The 16,416-nt window shown below is 34.2% G+C and overlaps 1 protein-coding gene across 2 annotated transcripts in view; it reads left to right on the top strand.

Moving 5' to 3' along the window:
- The window catches only part of IL1RAPL1 (interleukin 1 receptor accessory protein like 1), a 667,444-nt gene that overhangs the window by 344,058 nt on the left and 306,970 nt on the right, over positions 1 to 16,416 (top strand). For both annotated transcript variants that reach the window (XM_015885202.2, XM_032440904.1), the window contains exon 3: positions 10,601 to 10,880. In XM_015885202.2, coding sequence (XP_015740688.1) covers positions 10,601 to 10,880 — 280 coding nt within the window. The remainder of the gene's footprint in view (positions 1 to 10,600; positions 10,881 to 16,416) is intronic.

Raw genomic sequence — 16,416 nt, 5'->3', positions numbered from 1 at the left:
TACTATTTCTTACTCTCTATACAACTCCAAGTCAAATAGGACTCCAGTTTCAAACTGGAGGCACATACGGCTTCTCCTACTGTTTGGCTAATGTGCCTAAAAATGGGATGTAAACAGACATCTGGGCTATGGGAACAGCACTAATTTATTACTGTTAAATGGCACAATGAATACTACCAGTTACAAAACCCTGAGGGAAGTGTGTGAAAAAATAAATGAGGGGTTGAGATAACTTTTCTGAATGCTTTCAGAGGCTGAGCTGCTCTTCAAAAGGGAAGTAGAAATCATACCTCACTTTGAGATCCCTGCACTGACAGTCGTGAACTTTGCTGCTCTCCAGACTGGAAGCTGTAGTGTGGTTTTGTTAGCACAGTTACTCCCAACCCAAAGAAGAAAACAGTCTGTACATCCTGTGCTAACACAGAGATAATTTATGTCCAGCCATCTCAGGCTAGGCTAAACTGATACAAGTTTGCCTTGCTTTATGAATATATGCTTTTTTTTTTACATATGCTTTTTTTGCACGCAAAACAAGTATGAATATTTCAACAGGATGTAAATAAAAAATCAACGATTCAAAGATATATATGTGTATATTTTCATATACTGGTTTGTTTTTCCTGGTACCTTAAAGTTGAGTCCCGGTGGAGTATGGCTCTCCTGATGTATCCCTATTTCAGACAGTTAACCTAGTGGCTAAACACCCATTGAAGCAGATAGAAAGTCCCCATTAATTTCACTTGAATGCACAGAAAAGGCAAGAATTCAATGCAAGGTGAATACCTTGATTAAGGATCTTCCATTCAGAATAAATTTCCTCCCCATATTCAAATTGCTAGAAATTCAAAAATGAATGTTGCAATTTTATCTTCTTATACTTCATCATTCTACCAGAAATTCCTCTTCAGAAAGCATTCCTCTCAAGAAAGCAAATCAAGTCAGAGGTCTTAAACTAATCAATAATGCATGAATGAAGCCATGTATACACTTAGCATTGTGGTGTTCTGTAAGTTGATATATATAACTTACTACAGGACAGCAAATGGGGCAGTAATATGTACTCTTCCAGGATCTCCAATTTTGCTGTTATTAAACTTTACTATGAAGACTTGGATTCATGGGGGGCGGGGNATGAATATTTCAACAGGATGTAAATAAAAAATCAACGATTCAAAGATATATATGTGTATATTTTCATATAATGGTTTGTTTTTCCTGTTACCTTAAAAAAGTTGAGTCCTGGTGGAGTATGGCTCTCCTGCTGTGTCCCTATTTCAGGCAGTTAACCTGGTGGCTGGGGGGGTGGGGAGGGGAACAAAAGGAAAAATAAATAAATATAAACCCGATAATGCTCTGAAGCCCATATAAACACACATAAATCTTCATTAACTATGTTGTTGATTTTTTGTTTGTTTGTTTGTCTATGTTTTTCTCTGCTTTTCGGGATGATAAACTCTTATTTACCTTTAATGCCTGTAGCATATATTTTTTTAATTTATTTATTTTCCTATTGTTTCCCTCACTTAATTCCCCTCAGCTTTGTTGCCCTTAGTTTGGGAGAAAAGAGGCAAGTGGTTTCCTTTTTCTGACAGAAAAAGCCCCTAGTGTTTTTTCCTTTCAATCTGGATATATGAACATACATTCAGGTTTGTCTGCACAAATGGAAAGGCTAAATGAACTGTGTCTGTTTAGCCTTGAGAAAAGAAGACTGAGTTCGGACCTGATCCAGATCTATAAATATCTGAGGTGTGGGGGGCAAAGTGGTGAGGCCAAACTCTTTTCAGCAGTGTGTGGAGAAAGGACAAGGTGAAACAGCCAAAAAATGGAGCATGGGAAGTGCAAGAACTTTATGGTGAGGGTGACAAAGCACTGGAACAGACTGCCCAGGGAAGTTGTGGATTGTCCTTATCTGGAGATAGTCAACTCCCACCTGGACACCTACCTGTGTGACCTGGTGTAGGGAACCTGCTTTGGCAGGGGAGTTGGACTCAATGCTATCTGAAAGTCCCTTGCAATCCCTACGATTCTGTGATCTGTGCTTATTGGTCTACCTCAGTCTTGCCTCTAGTCCTTTGCACAGGAACCTACGTTTGCAGGTTGTGTGTGTAGCCTGATGCCTTCAGTACTAGTAGTAGGCTGTGACACCAGTGATCCTCAGGTTGCACAGCACCAGTCTGGACTCAGATAACCATCTCATTAGTATTCCTTACACTGCGGAGCAAAATTCATTAATAATTTAAATGTGTATGTAAGTGTGTGTACATGTGCAGAAGTGGACACTGAGGATGGAGAAAAGGTGAATTAGTTACTAGATTGAATAGTCCCTGAAGAAATGTTAAATAACCACAGATCAAAATCTATTTCAGCTCTGTGACCTTATCTTGAAAAACATAGTAGTCTTTTCTTTACCTTGGCGCATTTCAGGTAGCAAAAAGGCTGTGCAGAGATCAGAGTGAAGGATTACTCAATAAAAGTTACTGACAGAGGAATATCTGTGTTACAAGGTGTTCTTACAACCATTTCTTACTTCACTGAATTTCTTTATAAAAGCATTCATTCCTTTGGTTACTACAGTGATGTACTGTGATCTTGTAAGTCCTTTCTTTAGCTTAAAATATAGACATAGCTATTTACTTTTCTGCACTAATTGGTTTTTCTGTGTGTTAAGAACATTCTCTCATGTATTTTAAAGTGACTCAATTTTTCATATAACTGAGGTACAGCCGTATGATATACAATTAACTAAAGCACTGAGAGAAAAAGATATCTTAAGATATTTTATCCAGTGCTGTCATGCCTAATGCTTCTTTGGAGTAAAGCAAATGCTTTGGTTTTGAGCATGTATATGAGTTCTAGGCTTGACTGAAAGTATAGTTTATTATAAACAGTTTTGGTTTTGGGGGGATATTTTGCATCTCAAAGAAGAAAGAAAAACTTTTCTTGAAGAAAGAAAGAGAAAAAAAAACAGAAAGAAAAAAAAAAAAAGAAGAGAGAGAGAGAGATAGGAGTGAGAGTATCACCACTGTGTTGTTTGATGCTGTATTCCTAGTTCTGTTGATTTTGTGTGCTAGGCTTCTTTGGATAATATATTCTGTAAGGATCCATGTAACAACTAAGTGATGGGGCACTAATCTTTTCTAGAAAAAAGTTACAGGTTAGCCAAGAAATCTGTCTAGCCCATGAAAGGCAGTGAGACACAAGATTCAATTTCTTTGAATTGAATTTGAAAGCTAGTAGCATTTTCAAAATTGAAATTGTAGCTTTTCTACTGGAAAGCATGTTTACGGTAACATTTCATTTGAAATGAAATGCAATGTAAGTAATGTAATGAATCTCAAACGAGTATAGAACAAACATAGATTGTGTAGGTTAGATATGCAGGAAAAAAACGAAGTTTGAGAATATGACTGAGCTGAGTTCTTCATTTCCTGGCTTGAGAAATGTCAGAAAGCACTTTGCCTATTTTATATGTACGATGTAACTATGAAGACTGTGTGAGACTATACATAAATCACAGTATCACAGTCTTGTGCGGGTTGGAAGGGACCTTAGAGATCATCAAGTCCAACCCCTGGGATTTGAGCCTCTGTGTAGAAGAGCGGCACTTCTACCACTTGCGCCGCAGGGGGGGATTCGAACCCCGGGCCCCAGTGTTGCAAGGTGGCATTCCTACCACTGCGCCTCCGGGGCACACAATATTATATATACAAATATATGTATTATATATGTATATTTGTATACAAATATACATAAACACGTATATGTATAACATACATACACATATCTATAATATATATTAATATAATATACATAAATTTGTATACAAATATACATATACAAATATATGTATTATGTTCAGTGTAATTTAATGAGATTGCATTCTATCTGCTACATTTATCAAGTCTTAGTCTGAAGAGAAGTAGAAACATCTTTTGAAGTTGATTTTACCCAGTTTGTGGCATTTCATGTGGATGTGAGTTGAAACAATTCCTGAAATAAATCAACATAAAATTTCATTTTTCCTGCCTTGGAAGTTACAATTTGAAAGTCCAAATTCCGGACTCTTTATCCCTTGAAGGTTTAATGCTGAATGCTATGTCTAATGCTATAAATTGATGTGCATCATTTATACCAGAAACGATTTTGTATGAGATTACTAATAGGAACTGTGGCTTTTAGGGCAAATCTTAGCCATCTGACCTGATAACAAAGAAGTAGTTCCATGAAATAAGTCTGTTAATTAAACTCTGATGTTTCCAAATATAAAAATAAAAACAATTTTGAGTTGAAGACAACGTGTTTTTCCCTTGAAAAAGATCTCAGTGTTTCATTCCTTTAAAAAAGTATGCTGTATTTATCGAGTCAAGGTTGCAACAATATATTACAATATAAGAATGCATTTTGTTTACCTTGTCTAACAAGTCTTAATTTTGTTTTGGATGTAGTCTGGGGAATAGCATAACCAGTGGAAGAGAAATGCTCTGATGTGATTTTTCCTTTGCAATTCAGTGCACTTCAGCATACTTAACCCAATCCATAGTTACCTGAAAGAGCTTATTCTCTAAGCCCCATGAGATTAGGTTTCCTAACTCAATTACACCCATTTCGTTTCTTTACATTTACCAACCTAAACATTCATGGTAAGCTTAAAAGTAAACTTTGGTGAAAGGAGCAAAGTTTTCCCCTCAAATTCAAATGGTAATGATTTTTATTTCCATTATCTAATGAGATTAAAGTATTGAACTACTATATTACTCCAGTGGACTCTTTGTTAAGCTGGCTCAACTGTGGCAAGCATGTGGCATCTGGGAAAAAAGGAAATGTCAAGTTAGGGAGCAAAGGTTTACAAAATTTAATATCTTCGTAAGCTTTAGCTTCTAATCTTAATATTGGGAAAAAAAAGAAGGAAAAAAAAAAAAAAAGACAAAGGAAAAGGCCAGATGCTGTAATAAGATGGGTTCTTCTAAAATGAAAGAAAAAGTGTACAAACAGATTTATAATGACTTTTTATAATCCACAGAATGCAGATTTTCTGTAGTTAATATTTTCTCTCTAAAGTTCAGTTAATATTATTGTTTTCTGTTAAGTCATTCATGAAGTTGCTATAGGCATTAAGCTATCATGTTTTGGACTTAGTAGCATCTACGGGAAAAGAAAATATACCATAAAAAGTTACTTAATTAAATTTCTATTTCTATTTCATCAGCAAATGTGTTTCTTTTAAAGCAATCCAATGCTAAAAGATCCCTATATTGCATATGAATGTAAGCTTCCATTGCAGTTGCACAGAGCAAGCATGGTTGCGTTTTATTTCCTGCAGCCTTTTATATCCTGCTTTCAATAAATGAAAATACTTTGTACATAAAAGGTATCTACTTTAATTAAAACAAACAAACAAACAAAAAACCTTCATGAATGGCAATGGATATGTTTATTATTTTGGCAAGCGTATGTTTTCTAATTGCTATGCAGCTGAGCATTCTATAGTGTGATGGTAGTAAGTTTCAGAGTAATGCAAAAAAAAATTCCTTTGACCACTAGGATATTCATACAGAAACATTTAAACAGCCCTTGGAAATGAAAACAAATGCTGAAGTGAAGAAAGATATGTCCTTTTCTAAGTCCTAGACACTTGTATATACATAAAGTAGTACACACAAATTAGCATTATTAGCAGAGGTGTGCCTTTCTTTTCCTACTGTTCTGTAATCTCACAACAGAAAATAGATTAATCTGTTTAAAATGACAAGTATGCTTTAATGTAAATGTGTGCCTTGCCCTGAGGATGGCTACACCAAAGTGAATGTTTTTCTGCTTATTTGCTTTAGGTTATTTTGGGATGTTTCTTGTTTTTTATTTTTATTTTAGTAATTATTTACTTATTTACTGCAGTCTCATGACAGGATGGTGCAGAAGCTGGCTTGACTTATCCAGTGGAAAAATCCTCTGGCTCCCAGTGTGGTGCTAATCTCCAGGTCACATGTTGGTACCATAACAGCCATAACCATCCAGAATACTGTAATTACTTGTTCAGATCTTTTTGTATGTAGATAAACGTACAGTTAGTCAAATTGAAGCAGTGATGCTACATGTACTGAAGATTATTTAAAAATAATCTTTTTTTTTTTTTTTGAGAAGTTAGTAGTTTTATCTGATTGAATAAAGAAAAATGAAAAACCTTCCAAAAACGGTTTTATGCTATTAAATATCATACTGTATTTTTACATTATCCAACTGTAGATACAGAAACAGATGTGTATCTGACAGATCTGTGGCTTTCAATAAATCCATTCCCAGATTTTGATTCTAGCAGTACTACTTCTGGGCTCTAAATAGTCTTCAAAATCTATGGGGGTTGCATGCAGTTAACGTATACTTTGATAAGTAATACCAAATATCGTCAGTCTGAGATCACTGTTTTTAATATATTCTCTTCTAGTATTAAAAGATTAAAAGTAATGTAGAACAGACAACCAAACAGAAATATGTGTTTTTAATGTGTGTTATTGCTGGCAACCTCGTGGCCTATGTACACTTAATTATATGCTTAGAACTTTCAATCTTTGAACATCTTAAAGTCAAATATTATCCTTTGATTCAAAGTATGGTTGAAATAAATTATGTTTCTTTGGGTCTCAGATCCTCTGAAGCATTCACTACAAATCTTTTCATTTCTTCATAGTCCCAGTCAAACAGTTGTGCTACTGCAGCTTAAGAAACATCCAGTAGCTAAGTCAAAGCAGGAACATGCTTGCACTCTCCTACATACACGGCAATTTGATCAACTGTAATCCTCTTGTATTACAAACTAATCTGTTGGATTCTCTTGTATTTATTGCACATGGAGAATCCTTACATGTTTAATTATTTCAATGTACCTGATATTCCAAAATGTGATTATGCAGCTATGTTCTTTGTAGAAGAAAAAGTTTAGATGTGCAGCTGCTTCCCAAGTGCTACTGAAATTTCAATGTGGGGAAAAACTTGATCTCCTTCATAATCTCTGAAGTGAAGCTACTGAATGAATTTTACAGAAGCAGTTTCAAGAGTAAGAAATGCTTCTGGGAAAAATTAAATAATTAGCCATCTGCTATACAACAATACACCACTACAGTTCAGGGAATCTCTTTTCTTGAAAATCTTTCCAAAAGCCATCCTAGCCTGATTTGTTAAATGTTGAGAAATTAACATAACCACTTGCTATGGTAATTTTTTTTTCAGTTTGAGTTAGTATTACAGTATTTGACTTATGTGGTATCTCTTGCTTTGAGACTGGCATAGTATTGGATTCCCTGTTTTGTTTTGTTTTTGTTTTCAGTGTAATGGTGATAATTAGAGGATTTACATTAATTCAGACAAAAGTTATCATTGAATTTGACCTATTGCAGGTTTGTTCTGTTATTTATTTATTTATTTATTTATTTTAAAAAGGTGACATAAGAACTTTCAACCAGGTATCTCAGGTCTGAGTTATACAGTATATGTGTATACGTACTTTGTTTAATCTTAATGTAGCCTTCTGAAGCCAAAGCCTAGAGAATTATGAATTAACTTGAGACAAACTTTCAGTTTCTTTCTCCTTTACTTTTTTGCATATGGACTTGTGTGTTTGCCATGTAATAAATCTTCCACATACAGTGCTTCTCAGCTGAGACTGAGGAGATTGAAATTTATAGTATGTAGCTTATTTAATAGACATTATGGTTTAAAATGTTTCCACCAACTTCAAATATCCTTCAGCACCCCCATTTTCCCTTACTGACATGAATTCATACCAGCCATCAAATAGTTTTAGACAGAAATAAAAATATTTTATTTTTAGCTTAAGAAGTAATTTTTGAGAGTTTTATACAGAATGTAAATTGAGATTTCAAATGGAAAGTGCTGTCTCAGACATAAGTGCCACATCGTGACGTACAATTCTGTAATAGCAGTCTTAGTGAAAAAAAAGAAATAATGTATAAAATATGTTTGATGTGGTGCTTTGAAAACTTTACTACTAATGATAAATACATAATTTTTCATGCTTCCAATTTTATGCTGGTGCTTCCTTGAAAGTACAGAATCTAAGTGGTCTAAGAATAGAAGGGACCATATTCTTCTTTGTCATCCCCCCATGCACACTTCATTTTTAACTCTGTTACTTCATTTATGTTGGAATTGATTTTTATAGCAAGTGAAAGGATACATAAGCCAAAAATAGTCGATCTTTGCTTTCTTCATAAAAATAACACACAGCAGAATACCTGTGTTATGTCACATACAGCAAATAGGCTCGAGTATTTTAGTAGATACAGTGAGTGTAATATTAAGGATAATGACCATTGTCCATTTGGAATGGTTTTTTTTGTTGTTGGTTGTGGTGGTTTGTGGGTTGTTTGTTTGTTTTTGGTTTTTGTTGTTGTTGTTTCTTTGTTTGTTTTTCTTATTAATGCTGGCTCATGTAAAAAAAAGAAATAACCATGTTGAAATGAGATAATTCAGAGCAGAGTGAAAGTTTTAGTTTTGTGATGTTGGTGGTAAAACATTATTGTGAAAGCTGTGACTGGAGAATAATTTAGTAAGGAAAGTCTCATGCATCTCTTGATAAACTTCTGGCAAGATTGTCTATGAATAGCCAATTAATGGATTTTCCTAGCAGATTATGCCCCCAAAATCCCCTCCATACCTAACATTCTTAGCCACATTGCTCCTTTAGCCTTTGTTCACTTTATCATATTTTGTTATTTTGTCTCCTTAACTATAGCCAACTTGTTTCTGCTTTTACTAAAGCTTTCCTCAATAAATTCCCAGTTCTTAGAACAAGGACCTGATGCCTTCTGTCTTATGTACTCATCTTCCACAGTTATGAGATATATTCTTTCGTGTCACTTTTTTTTTTTTCCAAATAGTTGATTTTTTATGAATCTTGAAGTAGTTGGCAACTGGCAAATAGTAAACATTGACATAGCACAACTCTCTGTGTAGATCCTTGTGTTAACAAAAGAAGAAACAGATAAAGAGGGGAAAAATAAATAAATATGGTAATTTCTATTTTGTATTTAATGCATTGGATTTTGAAGAATTTACTGTTACTGTATTACAATTATAAGTGCTTTAGAGTGACTGATTTCAACTAATGTCAGACCTAAACTGTTTATATTTCAGGAATTCAGATTTCCATCAATGTTACCTAAGGATCTACATGGATTCTGAAACCTATAAATTGAATCAAAGCTTTTGAATGAAGCCAAGTTTTGGCAGTGAACACAGGAGTCAGTATAGTTATATTTCCTCCTTTCTGACAACTGAATTTCCCCTTGAAAAATTTGCATATGATCCTGAAGAAAATGAAAGGGAAATCCCTTTCTGTATTGTTAAATTATTTTGTGTGCTAGGTCCTGTCAGACATTACAGCCTGTGAGGAGCTCATTTATTCATCAAAACAATCTCATTATTAGGACAGTGATGTAGTGTGGTTTACTTCATACCTTGAAATCATTCAAGGAAATAACTGAGTGAATTATATTCAGCCTGGTCCCTGTGTTGTGTGATTATGTATAGCAATAAATGGCAGTGTATTAAAATAGAGATCAGGGACTAAATTTGAATACAGTTCTGAAATTTCAAAGCTGTTGAATTATTTAAGTATTTTCCAATTTATAAAATAAAGTAACAACAACAACAACAACAACAATAATAATAATAATAAAGACTGTTTGATGTGACAATTGAAATAAAAACATCTGATTTGTCTTGGGGTTAATTTTTTCCACAGTTCTTTTTTGCGACCTTTTTGTTGGTTATGTACTTGTAGCAGTCATAATTCAAAAAGGAAACCCTAGGTACTTTCTTCAGAAAATACCTTAAAGGGAAAAGAATCCAGTCAAAACTGAAATGGACCACTGTTAGAACATAACACCTAACCCTTCAATTTATTTAATATTAATATGTCTGGGTAAATATTAAACTATTGCTCTAGTCTCTACATACTTATGAGGGTAGTAGCACAAGTGTTTAGTTTCTAACTGCAAATATGTAATATTTTTAAGGTACCACTGTCAACAGAATATTCCAAAGATTTCTCTGAAAGTGTATTTTGAATGTAATTCGTCTTTGGGTCTTTGAAAACTACAGTCTTAAATGATCTGGAAATCAAGATTTCAATTTGGTTTACCATACATCCAAGTTTTCTAGACTGATGAAAATGCTTTATGCATCACACATAGACTATATGTAGGAAGGGTGTAAAAAGTTTGTTTCTGTGTAAATTGATGTCAGTCACTGTGTGCTGGGCTTGGTTGGACAAACCTGATCACCACAGTTTGTCCTCTCCATTTTTCTCAACTGTTCATGCTTGAGTTGCACAAAAGAAAAAGAACAATTGTTCAGTTATCTCAGAAATTACCAACATTTAACACAACTACCTTTCTGTGTTCTTCCTGTAAAAGTACATTAAATTAATAGTGTGAAAATGAAGTTAATTTTTCAGTGATCAGATGACTACAACTGTTCACTCAATGGACCTTTTCTTAAAGACAGTTCTGTCCAAGAATGAAACTTACTATATAAGCAGATGTCTCTGAAGCCTTTGGTGATCTCTTTTCATCTTCTCTTTCAGCTGATGGATGCACTGACTGGTCTGTGGATTACAAGAAATATCAAGTTCTAGTGGGAGAACCTGTTCGTATAAAATGTGCACTCTTTTATGGATACATTAGAGCTAATTACTCCCTAGCCCAAAGTGCTGGACTAAGCTTGATGTGGTACAAAAGCTCTGGACCAGGAGATTTTGAGGAACCTATAGCTTTTGATGGAACTAGAATGAGCAAAGAAGAAGATTCCATTTGGTTTCGACCGACAGTGGTACAAGACAGTGGACTCTATGCATGTGTTATAAGGTATTATATTTTAATATATTACATTTTAATAATATGTATATCAAACATGGCTCATAATAAGGTGGGTTGAATTGTATATGTGAATCTTGTGTTACGTTGCTGCTTCTGATTCTGGTTTAATTCCTATGATATTTTTTCTGGAGTTAAAAGTTCCTTTTTCATATTTGAATTTCATCTTATGTGAACTTGGTTTTTTGGCTCCTTTTAATTTTTTTATTTTTTTATTTTTTTATTTTTTTATTTTTTTATTTTTCGTATAAAAAGTGCCGTTGGATGTAAAGTAGTTGCATGAATGCCAATAGAGTATCATTTTGGCGAAGTTTCAAAAATTTTTATGGATATACGTAACCTAATTGCAGCTGGTTTAGCCTGATAATGGAGGCTGGATGCCAGATGTCTTCCAAAGGTATTTAAGCTTCAAGGCATCAAGCCTTTTCACCATACCTTGGTCTAGATTCCATTTCCTGCTTTCTAAAACAGATATAGAGCTTCTTTTCTACCTTTAAGATGATTTGCACTGAAATACTGTTTCCAGCCCTTCAAATCAAAAATATTATCTAGGCAATTTCTTAATTTCTAGCAGATTTATAGAAGGTTTTAATTTGATTTGAAATTATGCAAATCAGAATTTGTACCCAGCAGGTATGGAGGAGAGTTGCTACTAATTGTTCAAGGGTTTGAAACTTTTGGTTGTACTTCAGTGAACAGATGAAGCAGTGTTCCACTCTTGCAGCCTGTTTATAAAAGCAGTGTTGCTACTCACACCATAGACTGAAAAAAGAAAGAATAAAGCAGTTGAGATACTAGGCAAGAAATGCATAATGAAGCTATTCTGATGTTGCAAGGAAAATAAGAAAGCACCTGAAAAGTCGCATTATATTTACTGTTTACTACTTTTTTCTTTTTTGTGGGGGTCCAGGGAAACTATGCTTTCTGGATTGTGCATGGTGAAAGATTTTTTCACTAGATGTGGTTTTTAACATTTGTTTCTGAGCTCTTTGTGTATCTTCTGACAGATTTTGTGTTGCATTGTTTTTTCAGTACCGTTTTCATTACATTTCTCCTTCTGATCATGATGGCATTCTCTTTAAGAAAATATTACATGTTATGCTACTTAATGGGAATATTTATGCTTAGATTAATCTGTTCTGAAGTGCATAACAGTAGCCATGAAAATGACAACACTTTTGTCAGTAATTACATAAGTGCTATTTGAAATACCATGAATAATTCTCACTCTTTAGACAAAGAAAACTTCAAATATCTGATACTGACCTTTCTAAAATTATAGGTAAAAGCTTCATTTTGATAATCAGTCTTTCTTTAAAATTTGTACATCATTTCAACCTGTGCTCATGTTTTATCTAAACATATTACTTTTAAACTAACAAGAACTTTTTCTGATCTATTTTAAGCCACATCCTGCTTTTGTAGCACATGCCTAATATTTAACTGTCAGTGTTCTTACATGTTGAGTGAGGAGATAATATAAAAATAATAATGATTAGATTGTGATCCTGAATACTCTTATGACAAGTTAAAAGCCTATCAGTTTGAGGAGATCCACTGGGATGAGCAGGTGTTAGTTGGAGAGTATTGAGAAGTTTTTGCCTAATGTTTCAGATATAAATTTGTTTCATGGAACCTTTCAGATGCATGATCAAAGTGGTTACTGATAGAAAACACAATCTTCATCTTTTAAGTGTTGTATGTTTACTGTTAAAGATGCTCACTTACAATCAAGCTTAAAACAAAATAACTTATGTTCCTGAGATAACCGTATGTATTTAGTATTTTAATCAGAAATAAGTAAAATAGATTTCTCAGCAGAGTAATAGCTTCTTTTTCTTCCTTTGTTCCTTCAGATTCTTACACTATATACTATCTGAAACAAATAAATAAAAAAGGCTGAATTTATTGCAAAAATTATGTATTCTATCTGTTCTTCTAAAGTTACTGCTATAGAAATATCTACACATATTATATAACTGTCTTCTGATGCTTACTGTTTCCATAACTGAAGTCAAAATATTCAGCCCTACTATCACTTTTTAGGCCTTAATATTGATAGAATATATAGAAGATTCTGAAGGAGGACTAGAGAACTAGAACTGTAATTGATGTCAAGGATCATGATGAAGATGGCAGAGATGAGATTTAGTAATTTTTACTTCTATTTTTTGCACATTAGAAATTTTTTTCTTATTTTAATGAAGAGAGCCTTATATACCTTCAGAATTATATTATGATCCATTCACATTGAAGACTCAGTTGAGAAGCTCAATTAAAAGACTGAGTAACAAACCAATGTTCAGTGTGGTCCTTTCAACGATTTGAGAAGAAGATCAGGAACAAGAGACATATGTGTAATAATAGACCCTAAAAAGCAAATATGGAAAAGGAGAACTGAGCTTTGAATAAATGGTTCTTCCTCCCAGGTTTCCTGGTCAATAGTCCAGCTGAATTTCCTCTAGTCCACACATCATAGGAAATAAGCAGGAGGAGACTGAAACTATGGTGTAACTAGAAAACTATGATCTAATTGTTATCACAGAAACATAGTAGGACAAGTTGAACAACTGGAATACTATGGCTAAGGGCTATAAGCTCTTTGGAAGGGATAGCCTGGGCAGGAGGGGTTGAGGAACTGTCTTCTATCTTAAGAGGGGAATAGAATGCAAATTGCTGCCTTTGAGAAACAGCCATGATCAGGTTGGACAGTCTGTGGGTTAAAATAATGGCAAGACAAGGAAGAATGTGTTAAAACTATAGATGGGAGATTTAGGTTAGATTATAGACAGATATTCTTACTCAAAGGGCCATGAGGCACTGCACACCTGCCTGGAGAAGCTGTGGTGCCCCATCCCTGGAGGCATTCAAGGCCAGGTTGGATGGGGCCCTCGACAGCCTGAGCTGGTGGGGGGCAGCCTTGCCCATGGCAGGGGTTGGGGCAGGGTGGGCTTTAATTTCCCTTCCAAACCTAAGCCACGGTATAATTCCTGGTTTCCATTTCAGACTTGCTTGAAGGGGTGAAACAGCTGAATACTTGTTTTTTTGTTTTTTTTGTTTTGTTTTGTTTTTTTTCTTTTTCTTTCCTCCTCAGAAACAATTTCTTTCACAATTCTGTGACTTTGCTACCTGTGCCAACACTAAAGAGGAGAAATTGCAAAGGAAGTTGTTGGTTTTTTTTTTTAAACAAAAACAAATGAACAAAAAAGTTTGCTGTATGCCAGTAAATGAACAATATTAAAAGACTAACTGGTGGACCAAACTAATCTCTACAATGAGTAGATAGCGGTTGAAACATGAGGTTTTATTGCCTGGAGGAGTGGATATTTTTAGTAAAATTAGACTGAAGATAGTAGTAGCTCTTTTTACTTCAGAAGCAGAGAAATAACCTTCTTATTCACAACTATTTGCAGTACTCTCATGCTTAATTTTTTTTATCCCCACTTATCTTCTGTTGAGAAGCTGATTCAGAAGCTGAAAATTCTGAACATCAAGACAGTTTTTCTTATCAAGGAACTGCTGCGCACCCATAGCAAGAGATGTGATGGCAGAAATAACTTTCAGCTTGCAGAAGTCAAAACAAGCTGTAATCTAACTGGTAGAAAATGTGTGAGCTTACATAGTGCTTCAAAGAATGACAGTAATGTGCTTTGTTTCAGGCACCATTGTACTGAAACTTGCATGTCCTGTAATATCATGGAAGCAGAATTTACAAACTATTAAGTCTTTTAGTCATTGTAACGTCATGAAGTTTCTTGTTGTGCATACAGGCTGTAGCAAAACTAGATGAGCCACCGAAAGAGAGGAGGTATATATTGAACTTAAATGTCTAGAAATTGCTTATATAAATACAAATATACGCCTGGCATGGGATTCAGTGCATATTAGTTTCTGTTTAACTACCTTTTTTGGTGCTACGAAAAAAAGTTGAATTACTGTCATTCTGTCAAAGTGATATTTTCTTACAATTTTCATACTTTTCTTCCCTGCCTGGAAACTTTTATAATAGTATGTCCAACAATGACTCAATATAATAATAGCTGATGTGAGTGGAGCCTGAGAATAAGGCAGAGTCAGATATCTATTAAAGTGCTACAGTGATCTGTACTGCAAAAATAAATAAATAAATAAATAAATACGTTTTTATGATTCATTCAGATAATTTTGCATTGGTATGTCAGTTAGATAATGCTCAGAAATCATCTTTATTACCTAATATGGTGAATACAGGAATTGAAGTATCTTTTTGAGTTGAAGATGCTCTTAGTAACTAGTGACTTTGTTCCTTATAAAATCAATTTTACAGTAAGGTTTATTTTATAACTAGAAATTCTCCTATTAAACATAATGTATGTACCTTGAACATTGTGTCCTTAAATTATATAATTCACCTTTGCCCTCCAGTTAACCTTAATAGTGGTGGTTGGAGTATAATATTTACTTTTCAACAGTTTACTCTTTGTAAAGGCTTTTGGTTTTAGGTGTTTACAAATTTAATTACTGAGATAATTACAGGAGAACACATGCAAGTGAACAAGTCCTGTTCAGATACATGAGAGTGACTATAAACAAAGCATCAGTTCCAGAAAAACATACGTAACAAAAGTTAACAGGTATGATTTTATGACTGGTGAAGGGAAAAGATACAGATACAGTTAATTCCTTAGGTAAAATACTTAAGTCAGTAGTAAATCACGTGTTTCCAGTCACCTGAGAAAAAAGAAGGCAAAGGCAAATAACTAAAACAGCTTGTAGACATTTTCAAAACTATATTGTCTCCAAATATTGTTTATAAATTTTTGTCTTGCTTTCAGTCTAGCCAGGCCTCAAAGATACTTTAGGCTTGAAAAAACAAACAAACAAACAAACAAAAAAAACCAATAAAATAGCACGTAAATACTTTGTATGCAAAAAAATCTCTTTCTTGTTCTGCTATGATAAATTGAGAGTTTACATGTAAACATAACCTAAATAAAGATGCATGTTGTTGTGACTATTTCATAGTGAACTTTCTTGCCAATTCTAATAGCAAATGTAATCTTAAATAGGTGGAGTTACATATATAATGTATATATATCTTCCAGACACAATGTTTACAAGCCAATTTGGCAAGTCAAACTATTTGTAACATTGAAAATAATGTTATGCTGGCAATCTCACTATAGAGAAAAACTAATGCTAATTGCATCTTGGTTGCTTATTTGGTGCTGCCATCTGTCAAATTAGCACTGGCTGCTAATCCTGGCTTTGCTAGTTTCACAGGTGGCATTACTGACCCAACAGGTCTGGGTGTGTTTAATTGCAAAGGGTGAGAAGATGATAATCAGACATCAAGATCTGCTCAGTGATTTTAGTGCAGACTCTTAATGCAGGAAGGATTAGGATATAACCTTTGAGCACTAAATTTAGATTTCACTTGTAAAACTAATCATTACTGAACAGTGAGGGGGGCTCCTAATTTTCATTTATTGCAAGAAGTACTGCTCACATGTAAATATGTCCGTATGCGTCTATCTATAAACACATC

This window comes from Coturnix japonica, chromosome 1 (assembly GCF_001577835.2).
Source record: "Coturnix japonica isolate 7356 chromosome 1, Coturnix japonica 2.1, whole genome shotgun sequence".
Taxonomy (NCBI): domain Eukaryota; kingdom Metazoa; phylum Chordata; class Aves; order Galliformes; family Phasianidae; genus Coturnix; species Coturnix japonica.
The sequence above is the reverse complement of the archived record's forward strand: the minus strand, read 5'-3'. Positions and strand labels throughout refer to the sequence as shown.